We start from the raw sequence: 20,282 nt of genomic DNA, 5'->3' as shown, positions 1-20,282 counted from the left end.
GGTAGAAGTGCCGCCGGAGAAGGTGAGGCGTGGGTTTTGATTTGGGGGAGAGAAATTTGCGTGGGGAGGGTTTCCTTCGTTTCCGAGGGTCTAGATTTGGGGATTTGGTTTTTTATTTTATTTTTTATATGCCACGTCAGTCGGGATATAAACCCTATTAACAAACCCTGTTTGTGTAGCAGGTAAAATCACGTTCTATTTTTATAGCCTTTTCGTTATACCTGCGGAATTGGATGACACCCAAATTGGTAGGTACCCTCTTTGTATGGTACTGGGCCTGGTCTAGCAAAGTCAGCCCAATTGTTATGGGCAAATTGCGTACTCTGCCAAACTACTCGCAGCCCAATTACGTGTCGAGCCTAGAATACCATAAAGCGGTTCAAGAAACAGGACAGCATAAACTGATAAACCTCCTGAGCAAGGCCACACCGCGTAACTATTCGGAACGACGACAAACCCTAATACCATATAAACGGAATTTCGACCATGGGTACGTATTTTCTATTAATTTTTGGTTGATCTATAATTTTTTTATGCTGCTCGTTGAATTTCTGCTAACTTCTAATTTTTCCCCTATATCATTCCGCGGAATTGTAAATTCGTAAGAAATGTGCATTCAGAAATGCTGTCTTTCTTTCTTTATTATTATTATTATTTTTTAAGTGAAATCGTTGCTGATTAAATTGGGATTCTGTTTTGTTTTGTTTTGAATTTTCTAACTCGTGATAGATATTGAGGAGGATATCAAAGCTTTGCAGCTTGATTCGGCTGGTATGGTGTTCATTTATAATTTGTTGCTTTCTATTTTTAATTCTTAAGTTAGATATTGCAATTATATACGAGTATTGAATATTCAAAAGTTTGACAGTTAAAAATTAGACCATGATCATTATCCTAAGACTATTTAATAAATTACTATTATACTTTTATTTTGATATTGAACTGTTTTGGCTGTGTATTTTTATCTTAATGCGCCTGATATGGTTGTAAACCTGATATAATGGATGGAGATCAGTGCATTGCAAAATTTTCTATAACAAGCCTTAGAAGGAGAATTGTGCCATCTTCTGGATTTTTTTTTTAGGAAAAATAAAATATTTATTTTCATGCATAAATTATTGTGACCTTATTGGTTTATTTTATTTTATTTTTTCGTTCCTAAACATCGCAAAAAGGCTCTTTAGTTTATAGAAAGTTATCTAGCAAACGCCTCAAATAAGATTTCTCCACCCAAAGGTTGTCTAGCATAACACTTCCTCTTGGTTAATTATAGTATTTGTGTGAAGTGTTCAAATGTGGATTGCCATTGTAGAAGAACCTGATAAGAAGTTATGATGGTTTGATTGGATTGGGGCTGGTTTTCATTTCTTGTTTGTATGATAGAAACTAGTCCATGAAGATGCTTGGAGTATAGGTGAGCTGTGGACCCTGCTGAATTTATCTGTCAACAATCACAATTTATTGTTCTGTCCATCGTTCATATTCACATTGGAACTGCCTATTGTTATAGGTAGCCGTCCGTAATAGGAAATAGTTGAGTGGCATGTAAATCATATAGTGAAATAAACATAAGTATTAATTAAGTAAGGATTTTGTGGGATCTAATAACTGAGTTCATGAAACTTCTTTACTTGCATGAATTTGAAAATTTTGCTCCCCAATTATTTTTACTGATCGCCAAATAGCAATAAAAGGCTGAATGGTAGCCTATTCTTTACCTGAGAGAAAAAGGTGAAGAGAAATACATTACTTATTTATAATCAAAATGATTTTTCAGGATGGTACACATATTCTTGCCAAGTTTAGTGCCACAAACTTCCCATAGTTCCTAGTTTTCAACTTATGTGTACAGTTCACCTATAATTACTTGACTCTTAAGACCATAGTAACTCATTTTTTTATAGCTTATATTACTTTTCATTTTTCACGACCATCATTATTGCTATTTCTATTTCACCATTAAAATAAACTATTCTTCGTTTTCAATTTTCATGAATGACAAATGAACTCCAGCAGAAGATAGTGTAGTGGCTGAAGATATGAAACTTGAGGAAGTGGAAAAACCTGATATGGTGGAAGGTTAGTGCAATGCGAACAGTTGAACTTGATATATGATACTTATTTCTTTTTCCGGAGTTGGGGATTTCTGCGCATATCTCCATTTTTCACTTCGTGTCCTTTAACTATCTTCGTGGTCACATAAAGCTTTTCTGCACTCAATTTTTGCGCCAATCAGTTCTTGTTGAAAGCTACTTGTCAACATCTTAAGATCGGCAAGTTAGCTGGTTCATCAGGATACATTATCCAAATATTTTTGTAATTTAGAAAAGAAAGGTAGGTGGCTTCAATATGAAAATGGGTTTTTCTGCGAAGTGTAAGAAGTATCAACTGCATGACAGGTTTTGGTGGTTCACAAGGCATCACATAATTCAGTTCTTATTTTCAGCATAGGTTGAACCATTGCTGATAATTTTGTGAAAATCTGTTGGAAGTTACTTGTCATCATTCAAAGATTGGCAAGTTATCTTTCCCATCCCTAGATTATATCAATTTAGATTATGAATAATGCTATCTAGCACCAGTCTAGGTGGGCACACTTGATATATTCAATTAAATAAATCATATAACATTATATTTAAGTGACCCATCATTTAATGCCATGCAATTGCCACATAGAATGGTGCTTGACACCATTGGTGCTGAATAACATTACTTATAAATTGCAATTTGGATTGGGAGACTTGGTGTCCGGCAAAGAAAATTTATCTTGCAGAATAGAGTAAGAAGTATCAAGTGCATGATAGTTTTTGTTGCATTAGCTATTACAATGTTAATAATTGACTACTGTCTCCAATTGAAAGTTCTCGGAGTTCAGTGTATGGGGAAGCCAAGTCAATTTCAGGCCACCAAACTCTGCAACTGATGAATTTTCTCACTGGCCCTGACTAATGGACCTAGAGAGTCAGGACAATGTAGAGATTCTGAGCGTTGTTAAGTGTTGCCTGAATTTTTCTAACAGACTTGTCTGGTATTTTAGTCTAGGTAAGGAGGTTTGTTGAGTTGGAGGAATGTTTTGTCGAACTGGGCCATGAACTTGTATAAATTACAATAACCTTTCATTCTGTATATCATATTCTGAAAAGTTCACTTTTGTTGTATCATCTATGTATCCATGAGTGTCAACCTTGTCGTTTCCGTGGATGTTCTCTAGTCTATAGCATTTGCATCCTTTTTGGAGAACTCGGGAGTTGTGCCTTCATGTTTAGAAATATTTCTCATCCTGTCGTATTTATGTCTTTCTTGATCTGTTCTTCCCCCATTTTAAAGAAGGTTGTTCTTTACTAGTGTCACGTATGGTCAGAATGTCAGTAGTTGAACTGAAAAAAAATGTAATGATTGTTGCTTAGCCCAAAATTGGGCTTTGCAATTGTTGGTTTTATTTCCATTGGAAGAAAACGAATGATAGAGCATGGAAAATGACTGTCTTTGGGGAGTCCATGCTATTTTTTGTTGATGAGAAGAAATAAGATAACAAAATCTCATAATGGCATTAGTATTTTGGTTTGATTTAGAGCTCTATCTGGATCTGTTCACGTGAATACATTCTATAAAGTGCATGACACTGCTAATTTATCCATTTCCTTTCTTTTTTCTTGTTTTTTGGTTTTGAGCTTCTTCCAAGTTGATGGTTTGTTTATCTTTGGGGAGAATATGCAAATGAACTAGATTCTCGGGCTACTTAAAATGTTTCTTGTCTGCATCTTTTGGATACTCCTCTCTGACTATATTTTTTGATGCATGCTTTGACAAGCATCTGCTCTCAGTACAATACACTGATTTTTACTTAAACCTGGAAATTTCTATTTTTGTGCAATTGCTATAAGTAAATGCCAAGATGTTAATTTTGCTGTTGGCTTTTTGTTCTACAGACCCGGCACACGCAAATTTCAAACCAGCACAAGTTGAACTGAATGATGTCACAGAAGGTACACTGTTTTTTGCCGAATCTAGCATCTTCTGTGCCTTGACATTGTTTGGAATAAGCACCATATTATAACTCTGTCTTTCCCACTTGACTACTACATCTTTTCAATTCTCTCTCTCACGTACTCCGTCCAACCCAATATAAATTTTAATTATCCTTTGTATTTTGTCTATTCCCAAATTTGTCCTTGTTGCCTAAAGTATTAGGATTCAAGTTTGTACTGCTCATTAAGTTCAATTGGGTCAAAGTTTTACTTAGCAATAAGTGTTATTATAGCTACCTCCTGTTGGGAGGGTTCCTGAAAAAAAAAAAAAAAGTGAAAAAAGAAAGAAAGATGATGTTAAAAGTGTGAAATTACAACTTTATTTTGCGGTCTTAATTCCAGAGCAATGTGCAATGTCAGACTTGAAATTTAATATCGTACAGGGGGAGCAATACATTTAACGATATGTATTGTTTACATGTTTACCTATTTCTTGTACAACTATCATAATTCTTCTGTCTACATATATAGTAGAAATAAATTGCCCCATCATCTTCCCATTATGCATATCTGTCACTATGTAAGGTTGTTTGTTGTAAAAATTTATTGAGGATTAGCAGGTTTGATTTCAACATGCATTGCACTTGCCATAGTATTTCAATTTTCTTTGATTTGATTTGGAACTTTTGTTTCTCCTTTTGCTTTACTGAGCAACATCCTACCACCCAAAAATCACTGGGGAAAAAAAAGGAAGAAAAATGAAATTTAACTTCAGTATTCTCTTAAACAAATGGTATATGGCATGAAATTTAACTTCAGATTCTCTTAAACAAATGTTCTTCTTTTTCTTTTCACTTTTTTTTTTCCAACATATATTGTGTTTATGATAATTTTTCTGTTTTGGTATTTAGTGAGAGAAAAGGAACGGTCAGCTCCTGAGGAATTTGAAGATGAGGTGGAGGGCAATAAAAAGAGGCACTTGAATGTTGTTTTCATTGGTCATGTTGGTAGGTTATTCTTTTTATAGATGTTAGGCTTATAGCAATATTGACTGGAATTGGTTACATAATATTGATCTTCTGTGTTACTGGTCATAGCACATGAGTTGTCACCTTGGTAGGTTTAGGCGTGTATCCACTGGATGTTCTATATGTTTGGATAAACCTCTACTTTCAAGAACCACCACCCCAATTGCTTACTTTTGCACCCCTGGAATTGAAAAAGAACAGAAAACCAAAAATGAAACAAACAAAAGAATTTAACTTCATAATCTTACTAAAAATTCTTACACCGTGACTGGATATCCTAAAATTGAAATTTAAGCTGTTGGTACCATCTTCAAGTTTCTTATTGTGAGTAGGATTCTTTATCTGATCTGCAGACGCTGGCAAGTCCACAACTGGAGGACAAATATTATTTCTCAGTGGTCAAGTCGATGATCGAACCATCCAGAAGTACGAGAAAGAAGCAAAAGATAAAAGTAGAGAGAGTTGGTAAGTTCTTATTTTCGTCAATGTTAAACGATTTGAAATGTTACAGTCCGGCTTTCTTTCAGCGTGTCTCTGAACTCTAAAGATGGACTTTGATCAAGAACAAATATTGCTTTGTTGTAAATCTGAAAGCTGGCTTGAATCTATTATGGGATTACACTGATAAGGAGGAACTGCCCATTTTATCCCAGTTAATCCTCGGAAATTTTTTGATGTACCATAATATTCCCAGCTTTATCAAGGCACCCAATCTACCTTTTCTCTTCTCTGTTATAGTTGGACATGGTGCCGGTATTTGGTGTGAGCATATGTTGAAATGTCTGAATAAACAAGTGTATGTTTATTTGTTGTTCCTTCAGTTGTGCTTTGCATTCGTTTTGACTATGGAACTTGTGCATGACAGCTAAAACATGCTGGTTCATTTTTTTGCTCATCTTTATATAGTCTTTGTGATGCTTGTGTGGTTAATGAATCCCTCTACATAGAATGTAACTGCTCATAGCATCAATTATTCTGGATGCTTTTGTTGATATTTTTTCAAATTATTAGGTACATGGCTTACATTATGGATACAAATGAAGAGGAGAGGACTAAGGTATTTATTGTACATAAAAAGTTGTCCCATTTTGCTTCTGTGGTTTGGTTTGTTATTAGTTATTTCCATAAAATATGCATTTGAATGCATCTGAAGATTTGGGTTATGTTTTATTTTTATTATAGGGAAAAACAGTTGAAGTTGGAAGAGCTCACTTTGAAACAGAAACTACAAGATTTACAATTTTGGATGCCCCGGTAAATATTTTCTTCTGTCGGCATTCTTCATGATTTGTTCTTTTATAGATATGGCCTGCAATTTTTTTCTATACATTACATTAGTTGTTTGAATATACAGATATGTTATGTGTGGTTCTCTTTTACATTCATATAAACTTTTCATCATCAATGTGTCCCCCAACTAGGATGGAGGCTGTTTAATCATCCAATAATTGCTGAACTCTTCTAAATTTTATGTAATTTTAGGAACAAGGCTGTTTGATTATCTTATGTTTTTTCAAATGTTAATTTCAGTGAAAATTGGTGGATTTTCTGATGTGGTTTAATTTAGTACTTTATAACTTTGACTGGTCGATAATACAAAGTCTTCTTGTTAAAGTTAGATCTTGAAGTGGTAGTTAAGCCCCCATTTGTCCCCCATTATGTGGAAATGAAAATGGGTGGAATAGTTTTTTTTTTTTTTTTTAAAAAGAGGGGTTGAAAAAGAAGGAAAAATTTTCGATTTACGTATAATATCATTATATGGAAGGTTGTGTGGCTAAAAGTAGGAGAGAGAAAAATGAAATATAATGGAAAGAAAATTAATGGGGGCCAAACGGGGTCTAAATGATTTGGCAGTCAAGTTCTGCAATTCCCCGATCAACTGCCCGTATTACTTTTGCTTACTAGAGTAATTTGTGTAAAGTAAAAGCTATCAGGATGACAGAACTCTACCTGAGTGCTTAACTGCTGTCGTTTAAACCTTTGGGTGCATTCTTTAAGTTTTGTTTCCTCTTTTTTCTCTTCATTTCTAATTGTCAGTGGCTGATAATTCTTTTACTTTTAAACCCAAGTTTTGTTCAATATGTTTTTATACCATAAAGAAGTTATAAGAGATTTTCACAACTTCATGCACATTTTCCTGCCAATCTCAAGATTAAAAAATATTCCTGCATTCTTATTAAGTTTTATACACTTATCTTGGCTAATTGATTACTCTTAAAAACTATTTAGATCATAAGAGCTGGCTGATCATTGGAACTGGACCAAATTTTCATTGCAATATTCAGTAAATTTCAGATTTAACGGATAAAGTTTAGTTTTGTGGAGCATTCTTGATTCCTATCAGAAATGGAATTTAAAGTTCTCATTCTTTTCTGGCGAGAAGGCATTGTAATTTTATATGATAGAGGATGTGTAGGAAAAGTTTTTTATCAAAAAAATTTCGATTGTGGATATCGACGATTCTTTAACCTACAGAGAAGACTGCTGTATTCTCTTAAAAATAGTTGAAGCAGAGCCTAAAAGACGACTAATGATTCAATAAGTTATGCTTCAGTATTTTGCCAGTCTCCCTTGCAGTCCTGGTTTATTTTTTACCATTCTTTTTTTATTGGTATTTAGCGTGTCTTTTTACTTTTGATATTTCAGGGTCACAAAAGTTACGTGCCTAACATGATCAGTGGTGCATCACAAGCTGATATAGGTGTCCTAGTAAGTAGTGTTGCAGCATGCAGATGAAATCTTACTTGTGATTTGAATTGATATTCTGTTGGTTTCCAGTTCTTCTTATGCCACATTATGGCGTCCAGGTAATTTCTGCTCGGAAGGGAGAATTTGAAACTGGATACGAGAGAGGTGGACAGACACGTGAACACGTCCAACTTGCAAAAACTTTGGGAGTCTCAAAGTTGCTAGTTGTTGTGAACAAAATGGATGATCCTACTGTGAACTGGTCAAAAGAAAGGTGCTTGCTTGAATGGATTTTTATTTATTTATTTATTTTTTAATCCTTACAGATATTCTGATGTTCGTCTTCTTAATATGCTGATATTATTTTCCTGTTGCAGATATGATGAGATTGAGTCAAAAATGATACCATTTCTTAGGTCTTCGGGTTATAATGTGAAGAAAGGTAAACACGGTGACCATCTAATTGACACTCTTTTTTCTTAATGCCAACAATTGAGTGCTCCTATTTTCCATTTTGGGGTGGCGAGAGAGAATTTCTTTCATCAATGAGTTATTTAGTTTCCAGAAGTAAGCCCTTAGGTTTGAGGGTAGAATGGAAGTACTCGAAATACCCATGTTTATCTAAATTACTATGCTAATTCAATTGAGAGTACTTATTATTTTTCGTCATCCTCCACTTGCAAAGGAGCCTCTCCTTTCCTTCCTCCTTTGTTTGGAAAAGGCAGAAAAAGGGGAAAAAACCTGTAAAAGTTCTAGGCTATAATAGAATAGCCCAAAAAGTTGAGACCAATAATAAAAAGGCCTAGAAAAGTTGGCAAGGCAAATGAGTGCATGCCTAGCCACCTTGAGCCGTAAACTTTTGCAAATGACATTCAATGTGTGCAAGCTTCGAGGCGTTCTATGGAAACCTCATTTGAGGCCTTCCTCGAGGCATAAGCCTCACACCTTTTAAAATTATGTTTATAGAGTTATATACCTCGGGTGTTTATTTACAGTTCCTGGTGATGCACACATTTTGTACTAAAAATAAAATCTTAAGCCTTTGTATAGCAGTCAAAACATTTTATCTGTTACATCTGACATTGTCTCATAATTGCTTTTTTATATGAACATCAGAGGAATTCTTGACTTCATTCTTTGTTGTTGTGTTAGTTTCTTGTTTCTCCTTGTATTTATCTGCAAGCTTTGAATATATGGTTTTAATTGATGTTGGTTTGAAGAACTCTTTAACGAAATTCGAAGCTACGTATGCATTAACGAAGCTTATAGTTTTTGTCTAATGTGAGAAGATAAGGATCCAGTGTCTGCAGTTTTTCTTTCAAATGAAGTGTCGGAAAGAAATGATATTTCCTTCTGTGATGGCAATCTGCATATTGAAAATACCTCGCATTATAATGTTCTTGTCTGCTTGTTTGTCAATTTCTGACTTTTGGTTATTATTAATTATTTCTCATTTCAGATGTTCTGTTTCTTCCAATATCTGGGCTTATGGGGACAAATATGAAAACAAGATTGGACAAAAGTGTTTGTTCGTGGTGGAATGGTCCATGTCTTTTTGAAGCTCTCGATGCCATTGAAGTTCCTATTCGGGATCCAAAAGGTCCATTTAGGTAAGAATAACTGTATCCTGTCTGTGACTAATTAAGTGTACCCCAGGACTCAAACTCAACGAATTGCCCAAAAACCTGCCACTTTCCCTGAATATCGGTGTACCCTCACCGATGATTTGATTTAATCTTCCGAGGATCTAGCTCTCATTCTTCAGCTAAAATGATGAGACCCAACATCACGACTAGCTAAAAAAAAAGTAGCACTTCTTCAATTTAACATGGTTTCTCACTTCTTCTGGGAGTGTATAAGATTTGTCAGATATGATTGAAGATCTTATCCTTGCTCTGTATGTAAACATGGAATAAGAATAGCAACCATAAAAACTTCAATAAATAGTCATAAATCTCTGTCTCACCCAATCAAATAGTTGCTTAGGAGTTTTAAAGGGTGCTTCCCATCCATCTCGACTCCTAAGCCAAATATGATGATACCGACTTCTTATTGTCAAGCCTTTATGTTATTCTTATATCTCATCTAGCCTTGGATTTGGTTGCTGGTATTTGATATTGATCTTTTTCTTCAACCTTAGGATTTGCTTAAATTTGTTTGACCACTTTAAGGTCTCTATTAGAAGACTCGTGTAAGAACCATGGCCTATGTCATGACTTTTAAAACATCAAAGGGTAGATGGTGTAGAGCTACTTCTAACATCTCTTGCCGCTCCAAAATGCACTAATTTTTATCCTTGTCCACCTTCATTTGGTCCTCCATCAACTTTGATCTTTGTACTCTTAATAATGTTGCTTTTCTAGTCTTTTATATGTGGTTTTAAGTATGTTTTCTGCCAAAGAAACCGCTATGCCAGGGGCGGACCCAAGGGGGGTCCCCTAGGGTCACTTGACCCCCAGTTTTTCCAATTTCTTTTTTCTTTTCTTTTTTTTTTTTTTTTTTTTGTCGTCATTGTCTTAGTTTTTGGGCTCACTATGAAATATCAAACGAAATTGAAATATTATATCTTTAATATCATTTTTGAAGTACTCACAGCCTAATATTTTCACGTCGTTAATGTTGTGCGAAATGGCCAATCGTAGTAAATGTTATGACGCATCAAATTAGGCAGTTCCAAACTAATATTTTGAGAATTTCGATAACAAGTTAACTTTAAAAAAATTTCGTTGATTATACGCTAGCCATATCCTTAATTCTTCTATATCCTGTGGAAGCTCATTTCTAGAACTATATCATAAATATATCGAATGATCTAAATGAATATTGAAAATAGTTAAACGTACATCAAACGTGTATGCTAAAAAGAGATGTATAACTCGTCTTTTTTGAAGAAAAAAAATTCAATTATTTTATTAATGTTTATTATTTTTGCACGAAAATTTTTTCAATATAATTTACATCATTTTATTAGGAAATTTTGTATGTGGTATGATGTCATACTTTTTTTTTTTTTTTGACGTAAAAATTCTTAATAAAATTTTTATTACTTCATAGGGGTTATAAATTGTTATACTATTTTTTCATCTCGATTATTTTTTTGTCTGAAAAAAATTATATATAAAATTCAATCATTTTTAGGATTTTTTTTTCTATTATTGTTACATTTTCCTCTCGATTAATAATTTTTTTTTCAAATGACTTCAAAAATTTTATTAGGAAATTTATTAGATTATTTTTTTAAAAAAAAATTAATTGATTGAGAGGAAAAAGTAACAAAAAAAAAAAATCCTAAAAATGATCAAATTTTTTTGTACATATTAAAAAAAATTTAGATGTAAAAATAATCAAAATGAAAAAGTAGTATAATAGTTTATTAACCCACATAAAGTAATAAAAAATTTCGTCACTTTTTTTTAAAAATTGATTGCGACCCCCTAATGTAAAATGGCTGTGTCCGCCCTTGCGCTAAGCCCTTGTTTGGTTCACATTAAAATTTTAATATATTTTTCTCTCTCTTCTTTTTAATTACACATTTTTCAATAAAATAGTATTACACGCAAATCAAAGATTTTTCCTTTTTTTTTAGTCACACATTTTCCCCAAAAACTATTATTTCAAAATACATTTTATCCAAATTTCTCATTCTTATAGTTGTCAAACAGGGGCTAAATCTCGCTAACTATCATTTGACACCTATCTCTGTGTTGACCCACTGTTTCCTATTCTTTTAATGCATATGGATGTGCATATGCAAGACCAGAAAGAGCAATAGGTACATAGATGGTTAGGATTTCATTATATCATTCTTTTGTATGCTTTGAATCCTGGAACAGTGATTAAAAAAAAGTACAGAATTCTCTGACACTTTTTATTTATTTGGAATCATGCTTATTGTAGATTGGAAAAAGAAACCACCAATTGTGCAGTTTCTACTTCTGCCTGCACTGTTAATTTGTATGATAGAACTTTCATTTTTTTCAGCTCCAGAAAAATGGAACTTATATTTTATCTGTTTGTTCAGAAGAACAGTAAATTATTAACTGTATCTCTTGATTTTCTTTGGAACATAAGAGCTTTTATTTTTCTGTGTACATAACTATTTTCTTGATTTGGTAGGCTGCCTATTATTGATAAATTCAAGGACATGGGAACTGTTGTTATGGGCAAAGTTGAATCCGGTAGTATTTGCGAAGGTGACTCCGTGCTTATCATGCCAAATAAGGTGCTTTATCTATTTCTTTCTTGATCTTGCATCAAAATATATTTTTGACCAACAACTAGCTTGACGGTGAACTTTACGAACTAAGTCTGCACTCGAAAATTTATCTTCAGGCCCAGGTGAAAGTTCTTGCTATTTTCTGTGATGAAGATAGAGTCAGGCTTGCAGGTCCTGGTGAAAACTTGCGAGTCAGAGTATCTGGGATCGAGGAAGAGGATATCTTAACCGGTTTCGTTCTGTCTAGCATCTGTATGCTTTTTCAATCCGAATTTCCTCAATCTTTAAGATGGGGGTCATTGTCACTTCTCTGATTTTCTTTTCTGTAGCATGATTATGCTTTAGATTTTTAGACCCAATTTATTTACATGCACTCATGCACATTGAATTGAGATTGATCATAGTTTTGGAGATCACAGCTTACTGTAACAGGAGACACACATAAAAATCTATTAATTTGAAATCATTTGATGGTTATCTTCTGTCTGAGTTGTGAACTTGAAAACTATCCCTCTGTTAATTCAATTCTTGAAAAACGAAGCACACTGAAGCAGTGGCGATGCAGTTCCGGGGTCAAGTAGAATAGTGTTAGTTCGCAGAATCTTACAGCAATACCGTTTCTTTTTATCTAGTCGGTGATTGATGTTGATATTCATACGTTCACTAAAATATGGTATGTAGTGTATATGCAGCCACCAGAATAAGCTGATATCCTTGAAACAAAAAGAAGAGAATATGTTTTTTAAGTAATTGTAGGGCTTAGTTATGCTTACATTTGTGTGTTTTGTTTGATTTTCTCTACCAACACTTTTTCGATCGAGCCTGTCGTACCGGACTTGCCTAGTGCGGCATGGCTGGCGTGGTTAAAGGCTATTGTGTCAGCTCGAGGGTTTTACCCAGTGCGCATCCGAGGAGTAGCGGTTTTGGGCTTCCCCGTCATTTAAAAAAATAATAAAAAAAAAAAAAAAATCATTTGTGTGTTTTAAATGAGCTATTTTGTATGTGCAGCACAACCGATAGCGGCTGTTTCCGAGTTTGTCGCCCAGTTGCAGATTCTAGAGTTGCTTGATAATGTATGTGTTTCTCTTGGTTTTTCTTCTCTCTCTCTCTCTCACACACACACACACACACACATATATGGCTTTTCTTCTCTCGTTTTCCTTAGATATATGTGTGATATAAGACAAATATATTCAACTTGAGGAAAGCCGGAGGCTAGGGTGGGGGGTGGAGTGCTTTCTCCTATAAACCATTATTATAATGGAAAAATGATGATGAAGTGTTCCTTTTATGCCAGGCTATCTTTACTGCTGGGTATAAGGCTGTTTTACACATCCATGCGGTTGTTGAGGAATGTGAGATTGTTGAGTTGCAGCAGCAGATTGATCCAAAAACAAAAAAGCCTATGAAAAAGAAGCCTCTCTTTGTCAAAAATGGTGCAGTAGTTGTATGCCGCATTCAGGTCAGCTGTGTTATTATTGGTTAATTGTGTTAATTTTCGGGTATGATACTTATGTGTGCAGAAGTAACTGCTGCTACTTTGTAAGCACACTACATGATTGTGTGGCACGTGTGGTAACATTCTGAAAAGCTAAATTGTTTTGGATTTTTGTCAAGAAAAAGGTTCCAATATATCATTCTGTGATCTTTATGCTAGCGTTGGCTCATGTTGATAGTAAGATCCTTTTAATATATACTTATAAGTTGATTTCTTCTGATGTCAAATTTTACTTACAGGTAACTAACTTGATATGTGTTGAGAACTTCTCTGATTTTCCACAGCTAGGACGATTCACTCTTCGTACTGAAGGTGAGAATAATTTTTCAATTGTTAGTATTTTTTCTTCTTTCCTTACTTCCAATGAAATCATCGAGACTCCCAATGTTGACAGGGAAAACCGTTGCTGTGGGTAAAGTAACTGGTCTTCCTACTGCAAGGGATGGCATATAAACAGTTTTAGCATTAGAGGTGAGTCCTTAGTTTTATTTCATCTGTAGTTCTATATTTGTTGCTTCCTCTGTATAAGCAAGTCATGGATATACTAAATTGATAATTTCTCTATGGTGTTTGTGTTATAATTCCTTGTATTTGACACTCACTTGTAATCTTGAGTAATTAATATAATGAAGCTAATAGTCCCTTCTGGCATTGCTAATAAGCACTAGGTGCTTTGAAACTAATCTTTATCCAATAATAGCCTTTTGCTTTTACTTTACATGCTCTTAAAGGGCGTTTAGATTTGCTTATAAGCTCAAGGGGAAAGCATTCAATTTTATTGAAAAGCTATTTTGGTATGCCTGGTAACCAATCCTTTGTCTTTTCAAGTAGCTCATAAGTCTTTCAATTTGTTGGTTGAGCTCCGAAAACCTATATGCTATAAAGGGATGTAAAGCTTTTGGTGCTTGTGAGTTTTATCTCTTCAACTAAAATTCCACATGGGTCTCTTAAGTTGACGATTTAAAGTAAAAATAACATATTGCCATCTGCATTTTGCTTTGTGGATATAGATTCATCCTTGTTCGTGTGAAATTTAAAACAAGTGTACTCAGGTGTTAAATGTAAATTTAAATTTTTGGTGATGTTTGTAGGTAAATCAGAGTGAGTGGATGTTTGGCTCATGTTATATATACTCAAACCACTTTGTATCCACACATTTTTATGGACCCACGAGTAATACAGTCTTATCCATCAATAGTTTTTGTCTATTTATAATTTAAACTGTTTCCGAACACTTTCCAACATGCTTTTAATCTAATGAAAAAAATGAAACATGAGTTTGAAGTTAAAATTCTCCAAAGAAGACAGAAGATTATGAACTAGGTCTGTGCAAAAGGTTCAGGACTTCGTATTACCTAGGACATTGTTTGTCAAATAAAAATGTCAAAACAATTTAAGTTGAAATTATTTAATGTGATGAATTAATAATACACTGAAAATTAAACTGATTCAAATCCTTCATTCCAGTCTCAAAATAGGTAAGAGGCAGGAGTTAAAAACTCATTTTTCTTGAAGGGTAGTTAGCCATGGGGGGTCTAGGCTGTGTAGATGTCCTAATTGGGCATGAAAGTAAGCTATTTGATGTGGCGGCTGTCGACCATCTTTAGGATTGCATTCAGTTAAGAAACATAAACTGTCTGTTGTATCTTTTTTTCAACAATGCCGTCTTATAAAAAATGCTGCACCATGATGCATTGCACATTGCTCAATGTTCATATATGGACATTTGATGGCTTTTTTTGCAGGCATATTTCTCTGTAGAAAATGAATGGTTGATATTATTCAAATGTGTTGTTTCACTTGTTTGTGTGATGCGATCGAGAAACATTATTTTGCAGGTAAGTTGAGCCAACAATGAAGATCTATCGACTCTTCCAAGCAGCAGAAGGGTGTTTGCAACTAGTGGCAGATTGATTTTGATATAAAATTTTACCTTTTCTGTTGCACATTATTTGAGGTGTCCGTGAGTTTTGATGATACACGTAAGTTAATAGCTTTGTCGAGATTTTTCCTCAATGGTATCAAAGTACTCCTCATTTCAAATCCAGGTGGTTATATTTATTGTAAAATCATTACATTTATGAAGTCATTTGGTGAACAAGACTATTAAATTATCTTATTTGTTGATGTAATATTTTGATGATAGAAAATTCTGCACTATTAATGGATCTAATAGCTGCTTATGGTTAGGAGGCATACGCATAGGCATAGGCATAGGCATAGGATTCCCCTCCAACGCAAACTTGGTATGACTGGAATCTGAAAATGAGACATGGTCCATACTTAGGGAAGGATTCTTGAATCTTGAATCACGGTCCATACCTAGCTCGACAGTTTTATGAATAATTTCTTAAGAGAGAATTAAAATAGCTCGATCCACGTTTACAGGTCTCTTTAAGAGAGAATAAAATAGCTCGATCCACCTTTACAGGTCTCTTAAAGAGAAAATTAAAATAGCTCGATCCACCTTGACCCGATCCCAAGTACATGTAGCATATTCTTGCATCAACTGGAAGCAGGTATCAACAGAATCAAGCAAGTGCTAAATTTCTACAAGCAGACACAGATTCCTTTACATGTCTAATTCTCTTCCACCAACTTTTGAAATGACTCGTGCCTCAAATTGGTCAATCGCAGTTCTTAAAGTAATTTGAGCAGGTAAAGCAGCAGCATATATAATTATGGAAAAGTCTATATGTACATAATTATTGCACATAATGTTGTCCATAATGTGATGTGGCAATCATCCAGTTGTTGATGTGAAAGTGCGAGATTGAATTAAAGGTCGGATTTAGTGTTACATGTAATTATGGACATCATTATGTAGACAATTATGTACATATATTTTCCTATAATTATATTCCATTTATTTGGGTTTCTTTTATCTCAAGAAAATATATAAATTTGTATATATGTTTGATACATATAAGATTCGTATCAGCTATTAAGAAATGATTATTCTTCACTATATATCAGAATCTCTTTCAAGTCATCAAAGTTTCTAAGAGGTTGTGGGTTTATCGTGACCTCTTACCATTTAATTAATAATGGATGTAGACAGTACTAAAGTCTACGAGAGGGACATAGAACCGAACTTCTTAAGTCTATAGCTTTAAATCATGCTCGAGTCATTCGTTGATCAATCGGGAGTATGGTACATTCCAACTCAAATGCTTCGCAAACCAAGACTCGAGGGCAATAAGCGTCTGCTAAATTGATTGAATTTGGATCATCTAGAATTACATCTAAATCTCTAACTATGGTGACTAGGACTGTCTTTGAATCACAATTTCAAAATGCTCGGATCACTCTTGTGGGCGACCCATGGTAATTATATCTTGTGATGCAGTTTTCTTCTAGCCACTAGTGAAATCATCACGAAAAACTTTTGAAGATCGTTTCCAAGAATAACATCTTGTTTGGGAAGTGTTTATAAATAGTATAATTTATAGACAGATAGAAATGAGTGGTTGATAATTGGGTAATACTCGTGAGTCCTAGTAATATGGATAAAAAATGGTTTGACGGATTATAAAACAGTTTATAAATAATAGCCAAATATGGGTTATAGATGTAGATCAAGGATGGACATGAACCTTGTCGGCTCATTCGGTAAGGTAGATTATATATCATTGTCTATTATATTATCAAAGACGAGTGGATGTATGAGTAAACTGCATAACAAACATGTTTTTGACTTATATTGTTGATTAATCCAAGTATCAATTTTAGTTGAGGTAATCCTTTCATATCATTGTATTGTCAATTAACAACTACTACTACCTAAACAATATAAATTAGGGTAATGATCGTCAACTTTCATCAGCAAATAAGGTCTTCTTCAACAACAAGCATAATAATTATTATTACAAAAAAAATTAAGCAAATTAAAAGAGGTCATGTGAACATGCATGTTAATAGTAAATATTGATAGCTTCTATTAATGGATTTCTTCATCTTGACTTTTGAGTGATAAGTTGGAGCATTTTCAGCAAAGCAGTGGTACTTTTAAATGCTTTTTGTTTCATCAAAGTGTTCAATATCAGCTTGAATTGTAAGTAAGGATGTATGAACCCATATTTGCAAAAAGCTTTAGCAAATATGAGCGCAAAAGATTTGGATTTTGTGCGTTCTTCTTAAGTTTGATTGTTGCATTGAGCATTTGCTCGACTTTCAAGCCTCATTCGCATCCCCTATCGATCAGTAAGTCTTTCTTGGCTCATTCAATTTGTAATGCTGGACACTAATTAGATAGTACAATGAACAAGTTTTTTATTCTTTTTTCCGTTCTTAATACTATCTAGTCTTGACCACATTAGTCATTCATGCCACTAGCTATTGGCATTAGCTTCCCTTCTTTGATTATGCTATAAAAGCGTTTTGATTCGGTTTACTCATTTGAAAATTTGGCTTTTTGTCACAGTTGGTGATGGCGTGAATTTGCAGTTGTCAATTGATGCTATTCAGAACAAACTTGAATTAAATACTTCAAGTGAGATTTCCCAGCCAACAGGTAAAATGCTTGCTAAAAATTGGTGTTTCCATGGATCATTCGTCGAGTTGCATGACCAACTCGACTGACTGACGGTTATGATAGAGCTTCGCGTTTCATCTTTCGTCCACAAAAATGCTACTCACGGCATAAGAGGCTCAATCACAGCCGTCAATCATCCTACTACTCGCGAGTCGCAACTGATGATATATTTAAGCACCAAGACCTTTTGATATAGTGAACTCAGTTTCAGATTCTTCCCTTTTCATTACAGTTGACAACGATGCAAATTTGAAAGTGACTACTATCAATGCCAGTCGAGATATGGTTTTAGTTAACGACATGAGTGCAAGCTCCTACCCAACAGGTAAAATTCTTACTAAAGATTTGATGATTCCAGGCATCACTTCTGACGATATAAAGGAGGAAAAATAAGCAGAAATCCAATCTATTGAACTGCTCAGTACGATATAATGCTCATAAAAAGCCTTCTGATAAAGGGAACTCAATTTGAATTATTGTTTCTACAGTTGACAATGCTGCAAATTTACAAGTATCTATCGTCGATCTTGTTCAGAATAAGCTTATGGTTAACGACACAATTGAAAGCTTTCGGCCAACAGGTACGCGTAAGAAAGCTTGCTGAAAAGTCATCAGTTTCTTACGTCGCATATGAACTCTGATTTCTCATTTGCAGCAACTGAAACGACGAAAATTGAGCCATTCTGCAGCATTTTAGAACCAATGGCAGACTATTGTGAAATCGAAGGGGATGTAAGGATTCACGCGAATTCTTCCACCGTGTTCTTCGTCACGACTCACATAAGCAGCTTGAAAGGAAACAGTTCTTGGCAGGTAAAGCCTTACGCAAGAAAGGCGAATTTTGGTGCAATGAAGTATGTTAAGAACTGGACAGTAAAATTAGCAGAAAATAAGGATGATATTCCAATGTGTACTAAAAATCATAGTTTTCCAGCCATCCTTTTGTCAGTTGAAGGATTTTCAGGTAACCATTTCCATGATATCTCAGATTTGGTGATTCCATTATATTCAACATCGTTGAAGTTCGAAAGGGAAGTACATTTTCTTACAACTGATACGAAACCATGGTGGGTATCAAAATTTCGAGGATTGCTTGACAAACTAACCCGTCATGAGATCATCAACATAGACAAGGAAAAAGAAGTCCATTGCTATACGAAAGTCGTCGTCGGCCTTAAATCTCACAAAGAGCTTATAATCGATCCATCGATATCTCAAAATAATGGATTGTCAATGCACAACTTCAGACAGTTCCTCCGACTCGCTCGAGAGAACCAACGCGATCGAGTTAAAGAAGGATGACACAAAAAGACCTCGTTTGATGATTATATCGAGAACTAGGACTCGTTTACTAACAAACGAAGCTGAAATAACTACACTGGCTCGAAAAATGGGATTCGAAGTTATTGTAGACGAGGCTAATCATTCGACAAACCTTTCGAGATTTGCACAAATGGTGAATTCTTGTGATGTACTAATGGGAGTTCATGGAGCTGGATTAACAAACATGGTTTTCCTTCCAGATAACGCGGTTTTAATCCAAATAGTTCCATTGGGAGGCATTGATGGATTTGCTAGAACAGATTTTGGAGAACCATCTGATGGTATGAACATAAAGTACTTGGAATACAAGATTAAGGTTAAAGAGAGTTCTTTGAGTAAGCAGTATCCGTTGGATCATCCAGTTTTTAAAGATCCAAGATCTTTTCATATCAAGGGTTGGGATGCCCTTAGGAAAACATACTTGGATCAGCAGAATGTGACAATTGATTTGCATAGGTTTAAAGGAACATTGGCTAAAGCCATGAAGATTTTACATCATTAGCTTTGTTTTTCAAGTTATTTATGTTCATTCTTTTTCAATGTCTACTCTTGTAGAAAAGGGGTGGCTGTGTACCACACCTTATTTGTTACTTTTTAACAATGTTTTGAAAATTTACAATAAAATAAAAAGTCAACGGTCTAAGGATCAGAAGAGTCACCTTAAAAATATTATGTGTAACAGAAATGTATACAAGAAGATATAAAATAAAATAAAAATACTATGCACCCATTCGGTAGGGATTAAAATTTTTATTTTAATAGATCAAATTCAAAAATTAATTTTAACCATTTATTTGATGAAATTCACAACTTTTCGACTACACATTTCATCAACTTTAATAAAAATCTACTGAGAATTTGCTTTTTATTCCTACCAAAACAGGGGCAATTGGAAAAATAAAATAATTCAAGGTAGATAGATAACTATTATTATTTCAGGATTTGTTTGAGATAAATATTAAATCAAGACGCCCCCTACTTGGCGGCCCTAAATCTTTATTTCCAAACATGCTTTGAAAAAATTACT

The 20,282-nt window shown here is 34.3% G+C and overlaps 2 protein-coding genes across 4 annotated transcripts; both read left to right on the top strand.

Moving 5' to 3' along the window:
- Positions 1 to 337: 337 nt before the first annotated feature.
- LOC111402187 (eukaryotic peptide chain release factor GTP-binding subunit ERF3A-like) lies at positions 338 to 15,555 on the top strand. Of its 3 annotated transcripts, none has more exons than XM_023030340.1 (19): positions 338 to 490; positions 730 to 771; positions 2,017 to 2,079; positions 3,930 to 3,986; positions 4,880 to 4,975; positions 5,350 to 5,461; positions 6,008 to 6,053; positions 6,179 to 6,250; positions 7,643 to 7,705; positions 7,804 to 7,958; positions 8,062 to 8,126; positions 9,144 to 9,294; positions 11,801 to 11,906; positions 12,017 to 12,152; positions 12,909 to 12,973; positions 13,198 to 13,362; positions 13,638 to 13,710; positions 13,793 to 13,869; positions 15,237 to 15,555. In XM_023030340.1, the coding sequence occupies exons 1-18, from the start codon at positions 487 to 489 to the stop codon at positions 13,849 to 13,851; spliced, it is 1,530 nt and encodes a 509-aa protein (XP_022886108.1). In that variant the 5' UTR covers positions 338 to 486; the 3' UTR covers positions 13,852 to 13,869; positions 15,237 to 15,555. The 3 variants fall into 3 exon arrangements, with proteins under 3 accessions (XP_022886108.1, XP_022886107.1, XP_022886109.1); XM_023030339.1 differs by having other exon boundaries at positions 2,014 to 2,079; XM_023030341.1 differs by lacking the exon at positions 2,017 to 2,079.
- A 2,274-nt stretch (positions 15,556 to 17,829) lies between these two features.
- Positions 17,830 to 19,827, top strand: LOC111402766 (protein O-linked-mannose beta-1,4-N-acetylglucosaminyltransferase 2-like). The gene is given in 3 exon segments (XM_023031103.1): positions 17,830 to 18,513; positions 18,588 to 19,191; positions 19,193 to 19,827. Coding segments are annotated over 3 exon segments (1,206 nt in total). The 5' UTR covers positions 17,830 to 18,476; the 3' UTR covers positions 19,758 to 19,827.
- The last annotated feature ends 455 nt before the right edge of the window (positions 19,828 to 20,282 follow it).

The sequence above is a fragment of the Olea europaea genome, chromosome 10, assembly GCF_002742605.1.
Source record: "Olea europaea var. sylvestris chromosome 10, O_europaea_v1, whole genome shotgun sequence".
Taxonomy (NCBI): Eukaryota; Viridiplantae; Streptophyta; class Magnoliopsida; order Lamiales; family Oleaceae; genus Olea; species Olea europaea.
Note: the sequence above shows the minus strand (reverse complement) of the source record. Positions and strands in the feature narration are given on the sequence as shown.

Coding starts and splice junctions, on each gene's coding strand:
- LOC111402187 (XM_023030339.1), top strand. Junction 772..2,013: donor TTTGCAGCTTGATTCGGCTG/GTATGGTGTTCA, acceptor AATGAACTCCAG/CAGAAGATAGTGTAGTGGCT. Junction 7,706..7,803: donor AAGCTGATATAGGTGTCCTA/GTAAGTAGTGTT, acceptor TATGGCGTCCAG/GTAATTTCTGCTCGGAAGGG.